General features: G+C 39.6%; 2 protein-coding genes across 2 annotated transcripts in view; one reads left to right on the top strand and one right to left on the bottom strand.

The window, feature by feature from the left end:
- The window catches only part of slc5a6a (solute carrier family 5 member 6a), a 558624-nt gene that overhangs the window by 498185 nt on the left and 45959 nt on the right, over positions 1-14480 (bottom strand). The window lies entirely within an intron of this gene.
- The window catches only part of tnfrsf21 (tumor necrosis factor receptor superfamily, member 21), a 41771-nt gene continuing 37522 nt past the window's right edge, over positions 10232-14480 (top strand). Inside the window, exon 1 of the mRNA XM_018703431.2 lies at positions 10232-10635. Within this exon, the coding sequence (XP_018558947.1) occupies positions 10609-10635 (27 nt within the window). The 5' untranslated portion in view covers positions 10232-10608. The remainder of the gene's footprint in view (positions 10636-14480) is intronic.

Genomic DNA, 14480 nt, shown 5'->3' with positions numbered 1-14480 from the left:
GAGCTGTGCTTAACAGTTGGCTGCAGTGGGGCACAGTGCCCGCTGTCAATTACACCACAGAATGAACTGTTAAAAAAGGAAGTAGTTTGAGGGCAAATCTGTCCTGACAGGGGCCATTTAAACTAAATGTCAACAACCTTTCAAAGAGCAACATAAACACAAAGTACATGCAAATGTGTTTGACTGCATAAGCACCACACACACACACACACAAAAAGAGAGAGAGAGGGTGACATAGTTCATTGTTGGTCAGTGTGAATGAAAATCACTGGGAAACTGGCAGTCAAGAGGATTATGGGAACCATAACTGCTCTCATTTATGCAAACATCTGGGATTTCTGTGTTTGGCAGGCTCATTAATTGTCCACATTCATTCATGAATCCTAAGGAATTAAGATCACTAAATGCATACTGCCTTTATTCAATGAAAATCAAAGATAGCATAAAAAGTTAATGTAAAGTTAAATAGCTGCTGAATTCAGCAGTAGTGAATCCATAATTTCAGAATAATCTTCCCAATAATTTCATCAGAGTTTTCTGGATAGAGCTCTGGAATTTGTTCAGTTGGTGCACTTCAAGTCAATTTATTCTAATTAATTGTTAAACGTAAACAGAGGAGCTTTTTAGTCGGAACACAAGAAAGTAGAAATCAAAGTAGAAAGTAGAAATCAAAAAAGCCCTTGAGAAGGACACTGCCAGTGCATTGAGCCACGTATTACAGAGCTGTTTGCTTGACAATTTGAATTTAAGATTTGCACTTAGCTGTCCTGTGGACTGTCTGACAAAACAAATACAAATCAGCTGCGAGTGCAAAGAGCTCCCCTAAAAGACAAACATCTATGATGCACTGTAACTGGATAAAAACAAAAGATTTCTCTTCATAAATGTACAGAGTATCAGAACATACTGACTTTGAGTTCCTCCAGACCTGATCAATTACATTATCTATTGCCACTGTAAGGCTCAGTGCTTCCAAAAAAAAAAAAAAAACAACACCTGTTGCTCAGTGAAACTTGGTTTCATTGTGTAATGCAGAGCCACCTGGTGGGTAAAATATGACATTGCTTTTGTCAGCTCATATTTCAACCAGCAAAGACACAGAGTATTTTCAATGGATAGTCTGTTTAAATGATAAGAATGAAAATCAAACAATGTAATTTAAACATTCAGTGGATAATAGGAGACATTAAAAGTTTTGGCAACACTCAACTGTAACTCCCTCTATTTAGCATGCATAAGTTGTGTATAAACCTTTGATGAATGGTTTGACACACACAAAAATGTTATAAGTGGATATGAGGCTTTATAATGGTGTGGTCAGCAACTGTAACTGTTCCAGTGGGCAAGTTTAGGGTGGTGTATAAACAGATAATGAATGAGTACGGTTGTACAGTTGTAATGATATATGTCTAATTGCTGTACACTAATAAACACTTAAAATGTCCTTATATCTGTATGAAACTACATTAGAATGTGTTATAAGGCATTTATTCAATGTTTAAGCATGACTTATAATGTTAAATAGGTATTCATTCATTATTACAATTCATACCTCTGTGTGCACTGTATGTATAGTTTTCAGTCACTGTTGTGCTGTTTAGTGTTACTATACTACAGTATATACTTGCTTTATTTCATTCTTCTTATTATTTTTGAAACAGTATTTAAATATTGTAAGAAAATAAACAGAAAAACCCACAAGTTGTTATGATGCCCTTTGTTCCTCATTTAGGTTAATTAAATTATGAAAAACCAACACAAGATAAAACCTGGTGCTCAAGTATTAATATTGCCATTTGCACTAGTCTTGTAATATTGTCTTACCCACTAGTTATAGTTCAGAAAGTAGGCCATCATTTATCTTGTCCACTCAGTCAGATATGAGAGGTGCTTTAATGGAAATTGCATTTTCAAGCATGTTTCATCTATGATCAGTCAGCACCAAGTGGCTGACCTGTGTGTGATTCTGATTGTGAAGAGTAGTTCTGTGCAGTATTTCAGTTGCAATAACCAAGTTTCTCCAGTAGAGGTCAGACTAACTGTAGTTTGGCTTTGACACTGGAGCAATTTTGAGCATTTCTTTCTCGGCTGATTTGACACACTTAGAGGTAGAGGTAATAATTCAGTAAAAATGAAGTACTGAGAGCCTCATAATATATTATTGTTTTTACACACACACACACACACACACAAACATTTTAATATAAACAGTTTTTGGTTTAAATAAAATTATACTTTTGTATTTATTCCATATTACTGTCTCACTATATCAGAAATAACAATAATGAGTAATGAACAACAGTAACAATAAAGCATGAAAAGCTAGCTTGCAGGTCTTAATAAAAAAAATGAATGATGGCTGAATTCCATTTAGCTGTTTTAGTTTCACAATATTATTCATACCCCCTCACTGTCACATTGTCATGCCTTACTTGGACACTTGAATACAACAAAGTCAAAAACAACTTCCCTGCAGCCACTTTACATGATTCAGTTTGACTAAGGTTACCAACCTCTATTTGTTAGCATCCTTCATCAAAACCCATTAAAAAGTTAGGGTATCCCTAAGTCCTGGTGGTAAGTACTCATACTTGAAATAGTCATCATTACGTTAGGAAGTGGAAGCTTTCCATGGAGCAGCTACAACTGAAGTGTTTTCCTGCATGTTGACAAGAGTTTCACAGAGATGTCAAACATCAAACTAACCTAGTGAAACTTATAGATAGCTCCTTTAAGGAGGGAACCCTGTGCCAGCCACTGACAAACTATAACAAGCAGGCTTGTCTCTGTCACTGACCACATGGTAGATGGAAAGTCAAGTGTAAAGTCATAATAATACAGAGTTTACTTAAATTTTTATCTTACAGCATATTAGGTTGGTGAACACAGTGGTGCAATGGAATAAATTCTGAAATCCACCACCTGTGGATTTAAGTATAAGCAGAAGTGTCTCCATTTAGACACCTTTAAGCCTCCTGTGTTGGACATTAGGGTATGAGTTTGGTCTGTTACCAGGAGACTCCACTTGACTGCTGCTGCTGCAGCTTTAAAATCCCAAATATTTACTTTTGACGAGCATCAATTTGACCATCTGATGAAAAGAGGGTTGTCTGAGAGGCAGTCAAGCACTGAAAACAAGTCATCAAAAATTTTAGTTCTCACAAAAACTTCTAAAGAATCGTCGTTCACATGCATCCTGGGTGGTGGCTTTTTATTCTAGGGCTGAATAAACATTTCTCTGTGCAGATAAGGGACTGAAATGGAAATACAATGAATTACACTAGGCCCCACCAAGATACACAGATGAAAGTGGTTGATGTGTGGCTTAAATATTAACATATTTCGATTAATAAACAACTCGGCTTTTATGGAGTTTGTTGAAATTGCTAAAAGACTTACAGCTCTAATAAACGTCTATCAACAGATGTGTATTGAAACAGACAGTTAGTACAGACTGATATATTTAAAGAGCCAATAACTAATATATGACTCTCACTACCATCTACTGGCAACCATCTCTTTTTCTTAATGCTTGAGATTTGTAATGGGTTCAAACAATAAAGTCATATTTTCACAACAGAACTAAATAAGCAATGTGATTACAGACAACATCCTATAGAGTATGGAGGACCACAAATGTTCTCCATACTCTGAATGCTAGTTTGCATTATATTAACCCTCATGCTGTCCTCTGGGTAAAAGTGACTAATAGTGAATAATAGTAAGAAGAAAAAAGTATATGTACTATGTACATATGTACTATGTAAGTATGTACTAAAGGGAGAAGCTAAGCAAATTGAATAGCTAATAGGAAAAGGTGAAGCAGCAGGGAAATGGAAGCACAAATGGAAAAGAATTGCTCTCTTAAATGCCTGATTAAAATATGTATTCTGAATTTAATTTGTGCATCCACTTATTTATATCCTATTTTTTACACTGCATTTATTTATTATTTTTGAAGTAATTCATGTTTTTTGAAATGATGTACTTCCCTTTTATTGATGAATCAAACATTTGATTTGTGAATTCCTGTTATAATTCTCTTTTTTTTACTGCCCATTAAAAAAATCTAATAATGAATTACTTTGTAATTTGGTCTATTTATTCATAGAGTAATACATTAATTTGTAAACAGATTTATTATTGCCTAATTTTATTGTACAGTTATTATGAATGAAATTCTTTTTAGCATTTGCGTGATACTTGTGGTCCTCCATAACAGAGACATGCTGTGAAGACTGATACTGTATATGTCAAAACAGAAAGTACTGCTCAGATAATTGCTTTGAAATGAGAACCAACTTTTATTAGGTGTACTTTTAAACATCCATTGCTGACAGAGCTAAAAATGTGAGTAGGACACAGTCACTGATCAAAAACCCCAACATATCCTCTTACAGTTATATAATGGTCAAAAACTGCCTCATGGTGATTATTATGGATTTATATTTATTTTTATTCAGGCCCAAGGGTTTAAAAGTAAATCAGATGTGTCTCATTTTAAACATTTTAGGTCTGACAGTCTCAACATAATTCTAACATGCTCATAATGGTCTCACCTGTAAAGATAAATGCCCTTTAATTAGCATTTTTATAGTATCTGCTGCCAGGAAACTGAACAGTATCAGTATCATAGACAGATTCTCTCTCCCTATAAACTGATAATTTCATCGCAGTTGTACCAGAATTGAACCATGTCTAACACAGTGGCACTGACCATTTTTGTATTGTCTCCTCTAGACATGTTTTTAAGACAATTAAAAATACTCAGTTGTGCCTGGTATGTTCAGTTGGTTAAGACTACAGAGAATTTCAATGACATCTGATGAAGGATCCTTGTCATTGTACATAATAATAAGTGGAAAGCTCAGCTAATAAGGGTTCTCTATTGATTTAACATTGCTCTCCTCTATCATTGTTGGACTCACAACATTTTTTTAATCTTTAAATGATCTAAATTGTGAAGCAGAACCAGAGATATTGTATTTTATTTTCTTTGTCACTCTGTGCCAACATTACCCACAATGCAACTCCACTGCTGACAGTTTGGTCAGACTTTTGGGTGTGTTATGCTAGCAGCTGATGTTGCCACATGCTGCTTGTACTCTTCATACCCTGCTGGTCTTGCCTGAAGTGACATCAGGTAGGTAGGTAGGAAGGTAGTTTCTCAAATATCTGCAGCTCCCTCTGGAGACACAAAAGACTTTATACAACTTGTTTTTCACATTTGCCATAGTACTGACCTGGATAGGACCTGTACACACAGTTTACTGTGTTAAACCTGGTGGTTTGTCATTTTCCATGCCCCATTTAACTTCTGTGTGTGTGTGTGTGTGTGTGTGGGGGGGGGGGGGGGGGGGGGGGTATCTGTGTGTGTTTACTGTTTTCATGAGGTCCAAAAACTGGGACAACCCCAAGTTTAAATGGCTTTTTGAGGGTTGGGACTTGGGTTAGGGTTAGGCATTCAGTTATGATTGTTAAGGTTAGGACAAGAGGCAGCATTATGTCAATGATGGGTTCCTACAAGATAGATGTACAAGGATGACGTGTGTGTGTGTGTGTGTGTGTGTGTGTGTATGTGAGTGTGCATATAACACCACTGAAATCAGTGGACCATATCTGACTAAAGAGGTACTCATAAAAAGACAACAGTGTGCACCAGCACACCGGTGCATGGAAGCATACACTCAGTCTGTTGCTATCGCTTTCATACACACACTCTCTTAAACACACAAACGAATCCCCTTTCCCCATAATAGCCTGTTTTTTCACAAGTTCTAAATAAGGCAACATCACCTAGTAACTGCAGTCTGAGGAAATGTGTGGCCCTGCAGCTACTGAGGCAGTTTGGCCCACTGAACATCAGCTCAGCTCTGCAGCATGAGTGTGCTCCAGTCAGCGTTGGTGAGGACATCCTACATCCTGCTCTCTGGTGCCACTCTTTCTGAGTCTCTCTTAGTCATACCTTTCTATATCGAGGTCTAATATTTAAAAGATTTGGCTTAATTCTTAACTTTTCCCTGGATTCTCACTTCCTCTCCCATCATCCGGCTGAGTCACTGACCCACTTATATTCAGTTCTTAACCCACCAGCGAAAGCTAAGCAGCACGCTTCATCCCCTTATCTCTTCCCCCTCTCCCTCCCTTGCTCTGCGTCCACTCTCTTCCACTCCACGTGCGAGGCAGATGGTGCTCTGCTCGTTTATCGGTTGCTGCTATTTGTGGTAACGTCTGAGGCTACGAGCGTGCCAGCTTGTGTGTATGCCAACTGTTTACTAACGGCCCGCCTGATGGGTCAAAACACTGCTCGGGTTGCGTCTGGATATCTCGACAGCAGGTTGGTAACTAGATGGATTATAGGTTGACTGCTCAGAACAGATGACTGAGTGGCTGGCTCAAGCCTCCATGTTTGCTCCACTGACACATATGGGACAGTGGCATTCACACAGTTGCGCCTGATGCCATGATGAAAGTCTAGTCCAGTAGAAACCTGAACCAATTATGGGTGGTCGTGATTGCCCTGTGGATCATTGCTGAAGACTGCAATGACCTCAGACAACATTTGATTTGACTTTTCCATCAGGCCCTTAAATCAACATAGGTCAATATAACTGCTCTCTTATTAAACTATTACATGAGCGTTTTTATGTTCTGCAAGCTGCATAGCTGGGGTTTTGTTAGGTTTGGCCGAGTAAAACTTCCTTGTTGGATAAAAAAGGTTTGACATTTGGGGAACTTTTTTCATTTTGTTGCCACGGTAAGCTGAGAAGATGAGTACCACTCTCATATCTGTCCAATACATGTGACACTAGAGCCAGAGGAGGGTTAGCCTAGCTCAGCGTGAAGATTTGAAACAGGAGGAAGCAGCTCACTGAACTCTGTTAAAATGTTTAAAAATCTACCTTTAAACCGTATCAATTAACTTATATGTTGGCAAAGGAACAAGGCAGAGTATGCTGAGAGGTAAGATGTAGAGGTGCTGATGGGAGCTTATTTTTCATTTTGGACAGAGCAAGGCTAGCTGTTTTTCTATTTCTAATCATCATGCTAAGCTAACTTCACTGGCTGTAAATTCATGTTTAATGGTGTTATGGCCCTTGTTAACTTTTCTCTCTTTGTGGCTAGCCGTTTTTAATTTTATGTTATGCAAATTGTGCTGTGTGCGTGCTTGTCTAGGACTGGTGGAATCCTTTGTTGGCCTATCCATCGGATTATTGACTAATGACTTGTTAACAAACAATAATATATAGTGTAGAAGAAATTACAAGCTTGCCTCGGTGGCTCTAGATTTCGATCAGTCCTTAGCAGCCACCTGTATGCTCCTTATGTAATTCGAACTTGAACTCGTACTTGTTGACCGTGTATTAGATACAGAGGTTTTTTGTTTGGTTAAGAAGACTGGACTGTAGATATTTTCTCTCACTTTAGGGGTGCTACTTCAGTTGTATTTTGGTTAGGTGTGACTGGGGGATTTTTGGTTTTCTGCTGAGGACAGTGTTGTTAAAGCTGGACTTAAATAAAGCAGTTTCTTTTTCCTCAGATGGGCTAATTGTAAGTTTTCTCTGTCGCTGAACATGGTTTCTTGCTGGAAGAGGGAGGTGGTGATGGTCTCTTGCCAGCATTCAGCCATTGCTACTTTTACAATACAAGAGGTTAGCATATGCCTTGAGTAGCACTACTTCTTCAGTCTGGAAGGTCTGGTGTGCTACTGATGGAAAGTGATGAGACAAGCCAGTTGGGCTGGGGCTAGCTGTTAGCACGCTAACTTCAGTGGTAGAAAAGAAGTAATAGAACAAGAGGCTACACATTGCAATTGCTTTACACCATTAGAGACAACTCCTGGAGAACAAAGGAATTAAGTTGTAATGCTTCTTCTTGACTGGTAATAAACAACTACTAATATTCAAATACAAATAGCTCCTTTTAGCTGTACTAGCACTTTCATGTCAACAATGGATCTCAGTGAATGAATGTCATTGACTGTGCAGTACCTCTCAGCTCTCTGGTGTATTTTAGAGTTCACTGATTTGGTTTTACAGTCTGTAACTTTAGTGTTTTGGTTCAGTCTCAGTCTCTCATCAGCCATCAGTGACCACAGTGGCTGGTGAACATATAGAGGGAATTTTAAGATGTGATCATTTTTATTGTCCTTAATGCTTGTTGTGCTGCCCCCAAGCGGTAAAAAAAAAAAAAAAAAAAATCAATTAATGCTATTTTATGTGTAAAATCAGTATCATAACATTTCTGCCATTTCCACAGTGCAGTCCCCTTAAAACATTTAGGGTCAATGTTGTGCCCATTTAGGTTTATCACAAAAATGCCGCCTCATGCAGGCTCAGGCTGAAATGAATGATTTCTTTTCCAATTGAAATGGAATCCAAACTCCTGTTTTCTGTCTCATTTTCACTAATCAAAATGACTACAGTACCACAAATGACATTACAGTAGGTCAAAGGGCACTCACTGCATCTGTGTCCCTCCCAGGGATAACAATGACCTCCTTTCCATGGCAGAGGCAAATAAGGTTGGCGGGCCAATCTGTAAACCTGGAGTTTAGAGCACGGGATCAAAAAGGCTGTCATGATATTTATCCTGTGAGCTCCATTATGAAGATAAAAACAGCAAAAATACACAAAGAATGCTGTAATACTGTTTTGGGGGAAAACTGAATGACAGTCTGGTGTGATGGAAATGACTAACCCCTGCACAAGCCAGGCTATATCAAGTTAGCATGATGGGGTCCTGACATGCTCAGAAAGTCATGACAGGCCTGTTACCTGCATTGCTACAGAGGAAATGCACTTTTTTATAACACTGCAGTTTCTTCCGCTGATGTGAAGAAAATCAACGTTGGGTTGAAAAGTCACTAATAAAACTAATTCCAGTACTGTATGGAAATACATTTCTATTGTTTTCCTTACTGATTTGTTTCTATCCAGCACCTATTCCAATGAGTGTTTGTGGATGTGAACATGTCTAATCTCCAGCTATGCACAGTAATCTCCAACTTCACTTACAGATCAGGACGTAGGACTATTGTGGAACACTCCACCACAAAAGCCTGCAGATCAACACACGGGTGACAGCCACAGTAGAGAACTCCATATCTTATGTTACTGCCTTAAAAGGTATTAGGCTTTCCTTTGACTCTCCACCAATAACCACTAGCCACTTGTTACTTAATAATCTACAACTTTGTTAGCTTTAATTCAGTCAGAGGTTAATGCTGTTAAGTTTTAAGGCACAATGTGGTGGGAATGAATGAACCCTCATGTAGCGACTGTGGTTGTGTCAGAGACAATCCTGCCAACACATGGTGCATTCCAGTTGTACTTGGAAGTTGCAATTTTCAAGTTCCTAGTCCGAAGTTTCGACCAGAACGCCCCCTGAAATCGGATTTCCAACTCGGAGAGTCACATCAACCCCACCAATCCTGACATAAGAATTCAAGATGGTTGCTACTGGCAAGACAATCATCTGTGTATACTCATCACTTAAATCACCACTTAAGCTGCATGTCTTTGGACTTTGGGAGGAAGCTGGAGTACCCTGAGGAAACATGTCAACCTGTAACTTGCATGGATCTACGTGTCAACATTAAGACAGTTGGATTTTCATTTTTGCTACAGGCAATTACATTACTTCTTACATCTACAGACCAGAGGCTACATCGATTAGAGCAGTGGGCACCCACGATCTAGCCTATCCACAATCCTACTGTCACTATAGAGGAGTGCAACAGCAAGACCAACAAAACTGAAGAACAGTTTTTTACCCACGTGCGCGCGCACACACACACACACACACACACACACACACACAAGATATACACATGGACATGCACACAAACCACTACTGACCACCTACCTCTGCAGGCCTTGCACAGACTCTTTGTGTTTGCATGGAAACGTAGATTTTTCCTGCAGTTTTTTGTGTTTTCTTTTTTATATCTTACAGTGTTCAGTGATGTCTGATGGTGGGAGGATTTGCAAATTAAAAATGTCATTGTACTGTGTGACTGATTCCTTGGATTTGGATTTCGGTACAGTGCTGCCCTATAGTCTAAACCTCCATCAAGGACGTGCCATTCATGGGCCTCAACCTGAGTTCACCCGCAACGCACATTCATACAGACGGGGTTCAACACACGTGCATGGCTCTTCCCGGGCCTGCGATTGGCCGAGACGCTTCGCCAACACCCGCCTCCCCGCCCCTACGTCACCGCGGCAGCGTCTGTGGTGCTCTGCGGAGCGGACAGGGAGAGCCGCACTGCACACTGTGACGAGCCTGGACGGGGCGAGGCGGCGATCCAAGCGTGGCCCTCATCCATTTATCGCTATGGGAATCACCACAGCGTTCTTTCTGAACCAAGCCCTCATCCCGTACTATCTGAAACCGGTCCACCTGGAGACACAGACTATAAAACACTGCAGTTGAGACCGTATAGCGCTGCATCAGAGCCTGGCTCAGCTTCTCTCCTCCGGTGAGCTGAGGAGCAGGAGGATGACGATGAGAAACATCTAGAGATGAGAAGTGTTTCTCCAGCAGACAACTTGGGCAAGGACGTCTGCTCGATCCTCATCACCCGTTCTTTCTAAAATCAGGACCATGCCTGCCATGTGTGTGTCCGCAGTGGTGAGTATATCACTGTTGCTTGTTTTATTCTTTATTCTAAGCAGTCCTCCAGCAGGTTTTCCATTTAAAGGGCCAGTGCCTGTTTTTTTCGTCCCAGACTGAACTTCAAATCAACTACCTCAAATATTCAACTGTTAAATAAATGTTTAAAGGCAGTTTCCTTCATACAGTGTAATATATCATCAGTGTATGATTCATGCCATTGTTGGTGAACAACACAAACGATTCTCCAGTGGAAGGATGGAGAAAGGACTGGGACTCAGCACAGTCTATTGTTTACCCCATCACAAACAAGTGGAAATGTCAGTTGAGTCTTGAGTCTGGTGTGATTTTACAAAGAGAAATTAAATAAATTTAATATGATCTCATGGGTTTATTTAGCAGAATTCAAAACGAGACAATCAGCAAAACGCGAGGCACTTTTTAACGGAGAAGGAGCACTGTAATATTATCATCATACCTCATGCGTCAGGGATGGATATATGGGTGGATGGATGGATGTTAGTGATCATGATGTCAGGCTGGTGTCATTTTGTTACGGAGCTGATGTGTTGATCATGGTTGTGTCAGTAGCTGCTGGAGCTCAAGGTCTCACCAACCTCTGTGAGTCAGATGAGACTTTCCCCCTTTGTCTCCTCACAAAGGAGGAAGGCTGCAGCTGAGCTGAAGTGATTTTTACCTTTGTAAACCCAGAGTCAAGTCTGACTGTTACATAAGATGAGGATTGTCAGTGTCATATAGACATCTGATTGAGTTTGAAGGACTTGTTTTCATGGGATTCAGAGCTTTGAGTTTGGTTTGTTTTGGTGTCAAGACAGAATAATGGGAGAATGGTTATGTTCAAAGTGTCTGTTTTTATTCATTATCTTTTTGAGTGAAGAAATAAATTGGTCAAACTGTTGCTTTACCACCAAGGCAGTTTCTTGAGATAATAAGTGTGCAGACATCTTAGCTATGTGGGGATTCATTTAACTTAACATTAACATCTGAACTTGTAGAATTCTGCTTCTGGACCTGAACTCAAAGAGTCCCAAAAAACTCATAAATCAGGTTCTGGACATGTTTTTGCATAAACTTGAGCTTTGGCTTGGTTCAACTTTTCCCAAATGGGATAAAATAAGTGATACAGTAGTAAAGTTTAGAGTGCAAATGTAGATTAAGGGTTAATAACAATCGAACATCCCCAACTGAAAACTAAAATAACTAAGTACAAAAACAGAACATCTGTCGTCAGAGTTTCCTGCAGCTGATGACAGACTTTCATACACAGTAAACCAGTAACCACAGTAAATGCTCAAAGTAATTAAATAGTTCAAGTAGAGCAAACTTGATTTCAAAAATTCTTCTTAAATATTTACTTCCTGTGACATTTTATTCCTTTTTGACTTAATTAAACGGATCATTTTTGATGAGCTTGAACTATTTTCTGGATTAGGTAAGCACCACTTAAAAGTATAATTTCACTTTACTCATTTCTGTTGTTTCAACACTAGTGAAAAGTAATGCACCTGACGTCAGTTACATTAGTGTATGTGTGTTGAGGGATAATAAGAAACCATCCAGCTGGTTTATAGACCTCCTGGGAGGACTAAAGTGCAATTTGTATTTCCTGTGTATGCGTGGCTGCAGTTGTATACAAGGGTCAGTGCAAAATACATTTAGTCATACCCACATACCTGGTTATAGAGGAGCTGTCTGATCTGGCAAAGTTCCAAAACTGACTTAAATAACTGCCTGTATTTTATCTATTTCATCTGCTTAATACATTTTACCAACACAAAACCTCCTGCCATGTGAAATACAACTATCACTTTACAAATACATAATAAAGGGCATCTTTCCAAACCACGAACCCGAGCCTACAGAGACCGATGTTTGTGTGTCCTACTCGGTTCTTGTTGGCGCTCCCTGCTTCAGTCATTAGCAGCAGTTTGAAACATCTACACAAATAATCATTGCTGGCTATTATCAGTGATAAATTCAGCGCGACTGAATCCAAACAAAGTCCCTTTCTGTGAGTTTAAATGAGCTGTGACTGCAGTACAGGGAGGCACCAGGACACACAGCAACAGGTGCTGCTGCGCTGCCTGGCATGTGGGTGAACATGTGTGTGCGCGCGTGCATGTGTTTATGTCTGTGTGTGTTTTTGTGAGTGTGGCCATGCCTCTGTGTGTGTGTGTGTATGTGTGTGTGTGCGTGCGTGTGGTGGGCCCAACTTTAATTGGATAGTAATTACAGCTTAATGTCTTCTGCCACACACAAAAACGCAAACATCCCACCCACACCCAAATGTTTGTATGCACACACCTCATTATGTAAGACACATGTTCCAACACACACACACACACACACACACACGCACACACCATCTTAAACTTGATTGTTAAGTAACTTGATTGTTTTCTATCGTGACTCTCCCTATACAGTTAATAAAGTCATTCCTTAAAACCTGCAACATTTCTAAAACAATAAATAACATCGAGCCAATATCTGAAACTCCTGTTAGACCTCAGTCGACTTCCTGCTCTGTGGTTCAGTTTGTTGCTAAGCATCAATCACAGGTCTTGTCACAGGATGAGACTGTGTTCTGTTGTGTAGCAGTGCTGTGATACCTTCAGGTCATCAGTCTTGCAGAAAGACAGCTCTTCCCTGATGTTGACAGGCTATGTGTTGTGACATGCAGCCTGAATGTGAAATGCTTATTTTAGGATGTTGTTTGGAAACGTAAAAACACCCAAAGGTGAGAGACTTAGAGACTTCATGCCTCGGGCCAAAACTGTTGAATCCAGTACTATAATTGTTATATTAAATGTATATAATATGATTCAGAAGTTTAACAGCAGCATGCACAAAATCATTTACCAATAAAAAAAACTTCCGGTATCCTCTTTAAAAAAAGTTAAAGAAAAAATGTTGAATGAATAAGCAGCACCATTTTTGGGAAATGTGGTTTTATTTTGCAGAAAAACAACAAGGCTAACCCTACCCAAGCAGCAACCATCCTGGCAGGATGTTAGAGCGTAATACAAACCCACCTTAAAGGGGTACTCTGTTTAGTATTGCACCTGAACAACTGCAAGGGACTGGCAGACTAAAAAAAAAAAAAAAAAAAAAAGAATGTTCAAAATCAAAGCAGCAGAGGCAGAGATATTCTGACTTTTAGTTCCTAGTAGGGATGCACCAATACCGATACCAGCATCAGGTATCTGTCCGATAGCCTGTTCCTGTACTTGTACTCGTACCGATACCACAGCACCTGATACCACTTTACGGTAGTGTGACATTCAGTCAGGTGCTACTTGAGAGCAAGGAGGAGCAATGTCGGTGGTGTGGAGGTATTTCCAAGTGGATGATGGTGACAAAAGTAAAGCGGACTGCAAATTATGCTCTGCAAAGCTGTCAAGAGGAGGGACGAAAGCGAGCAAGCAATCTGATAAAACATCTAAAAAACCAACACAACGCCGACTTCAAAGAGGGTTAGGGTCAGTCACAGTAATTTCTTACAGCCAAGAACAATATCTGATGAAAGTAAATGTACGAAGTGTAATGGCATTAATAAGTACTCATATTGGTACTCTGTATCGGCAAGTACTTAAATGTAAGTACTTGTACTTGTAATTGGATTGAAAAAATGTGGTATCTGTGCATCCCTAATTCCTAGTATGTTTAAGTTTCTAAAAATTCTGGATCCTACATTTCCCATAATGCAACATGATTGCAGATTCCTATCCCTGCCTGGTAAACACCCAGATTTTTCAAACCTCACAACCCTGTTGCTTTCTGTAATTAAATGATATACATTTGCTACCGAGATAATCCTGATGAAGTCACTTTGACATCATCAG

This window comes from Lates calcarifer, linkage group LG7_1 (assembly GCF_001640805.2).
Source record: "Lates calcarifer isolate ASB-BC8 linkage group LG7_1, TLL_Latcal_v3, whole genome shotgun sequence".
NCBI classification, from domain to species: domain Eukaryota; kingdom Metazoa; phylum Chordata; class Actinopteri; family Centropomidae; genus Lates; species Lates calcarifer.
Note: the sequence above shows the minus strand (reverse complement) of the source record. Positions and strands in the feature narration are given on the sequence as shown.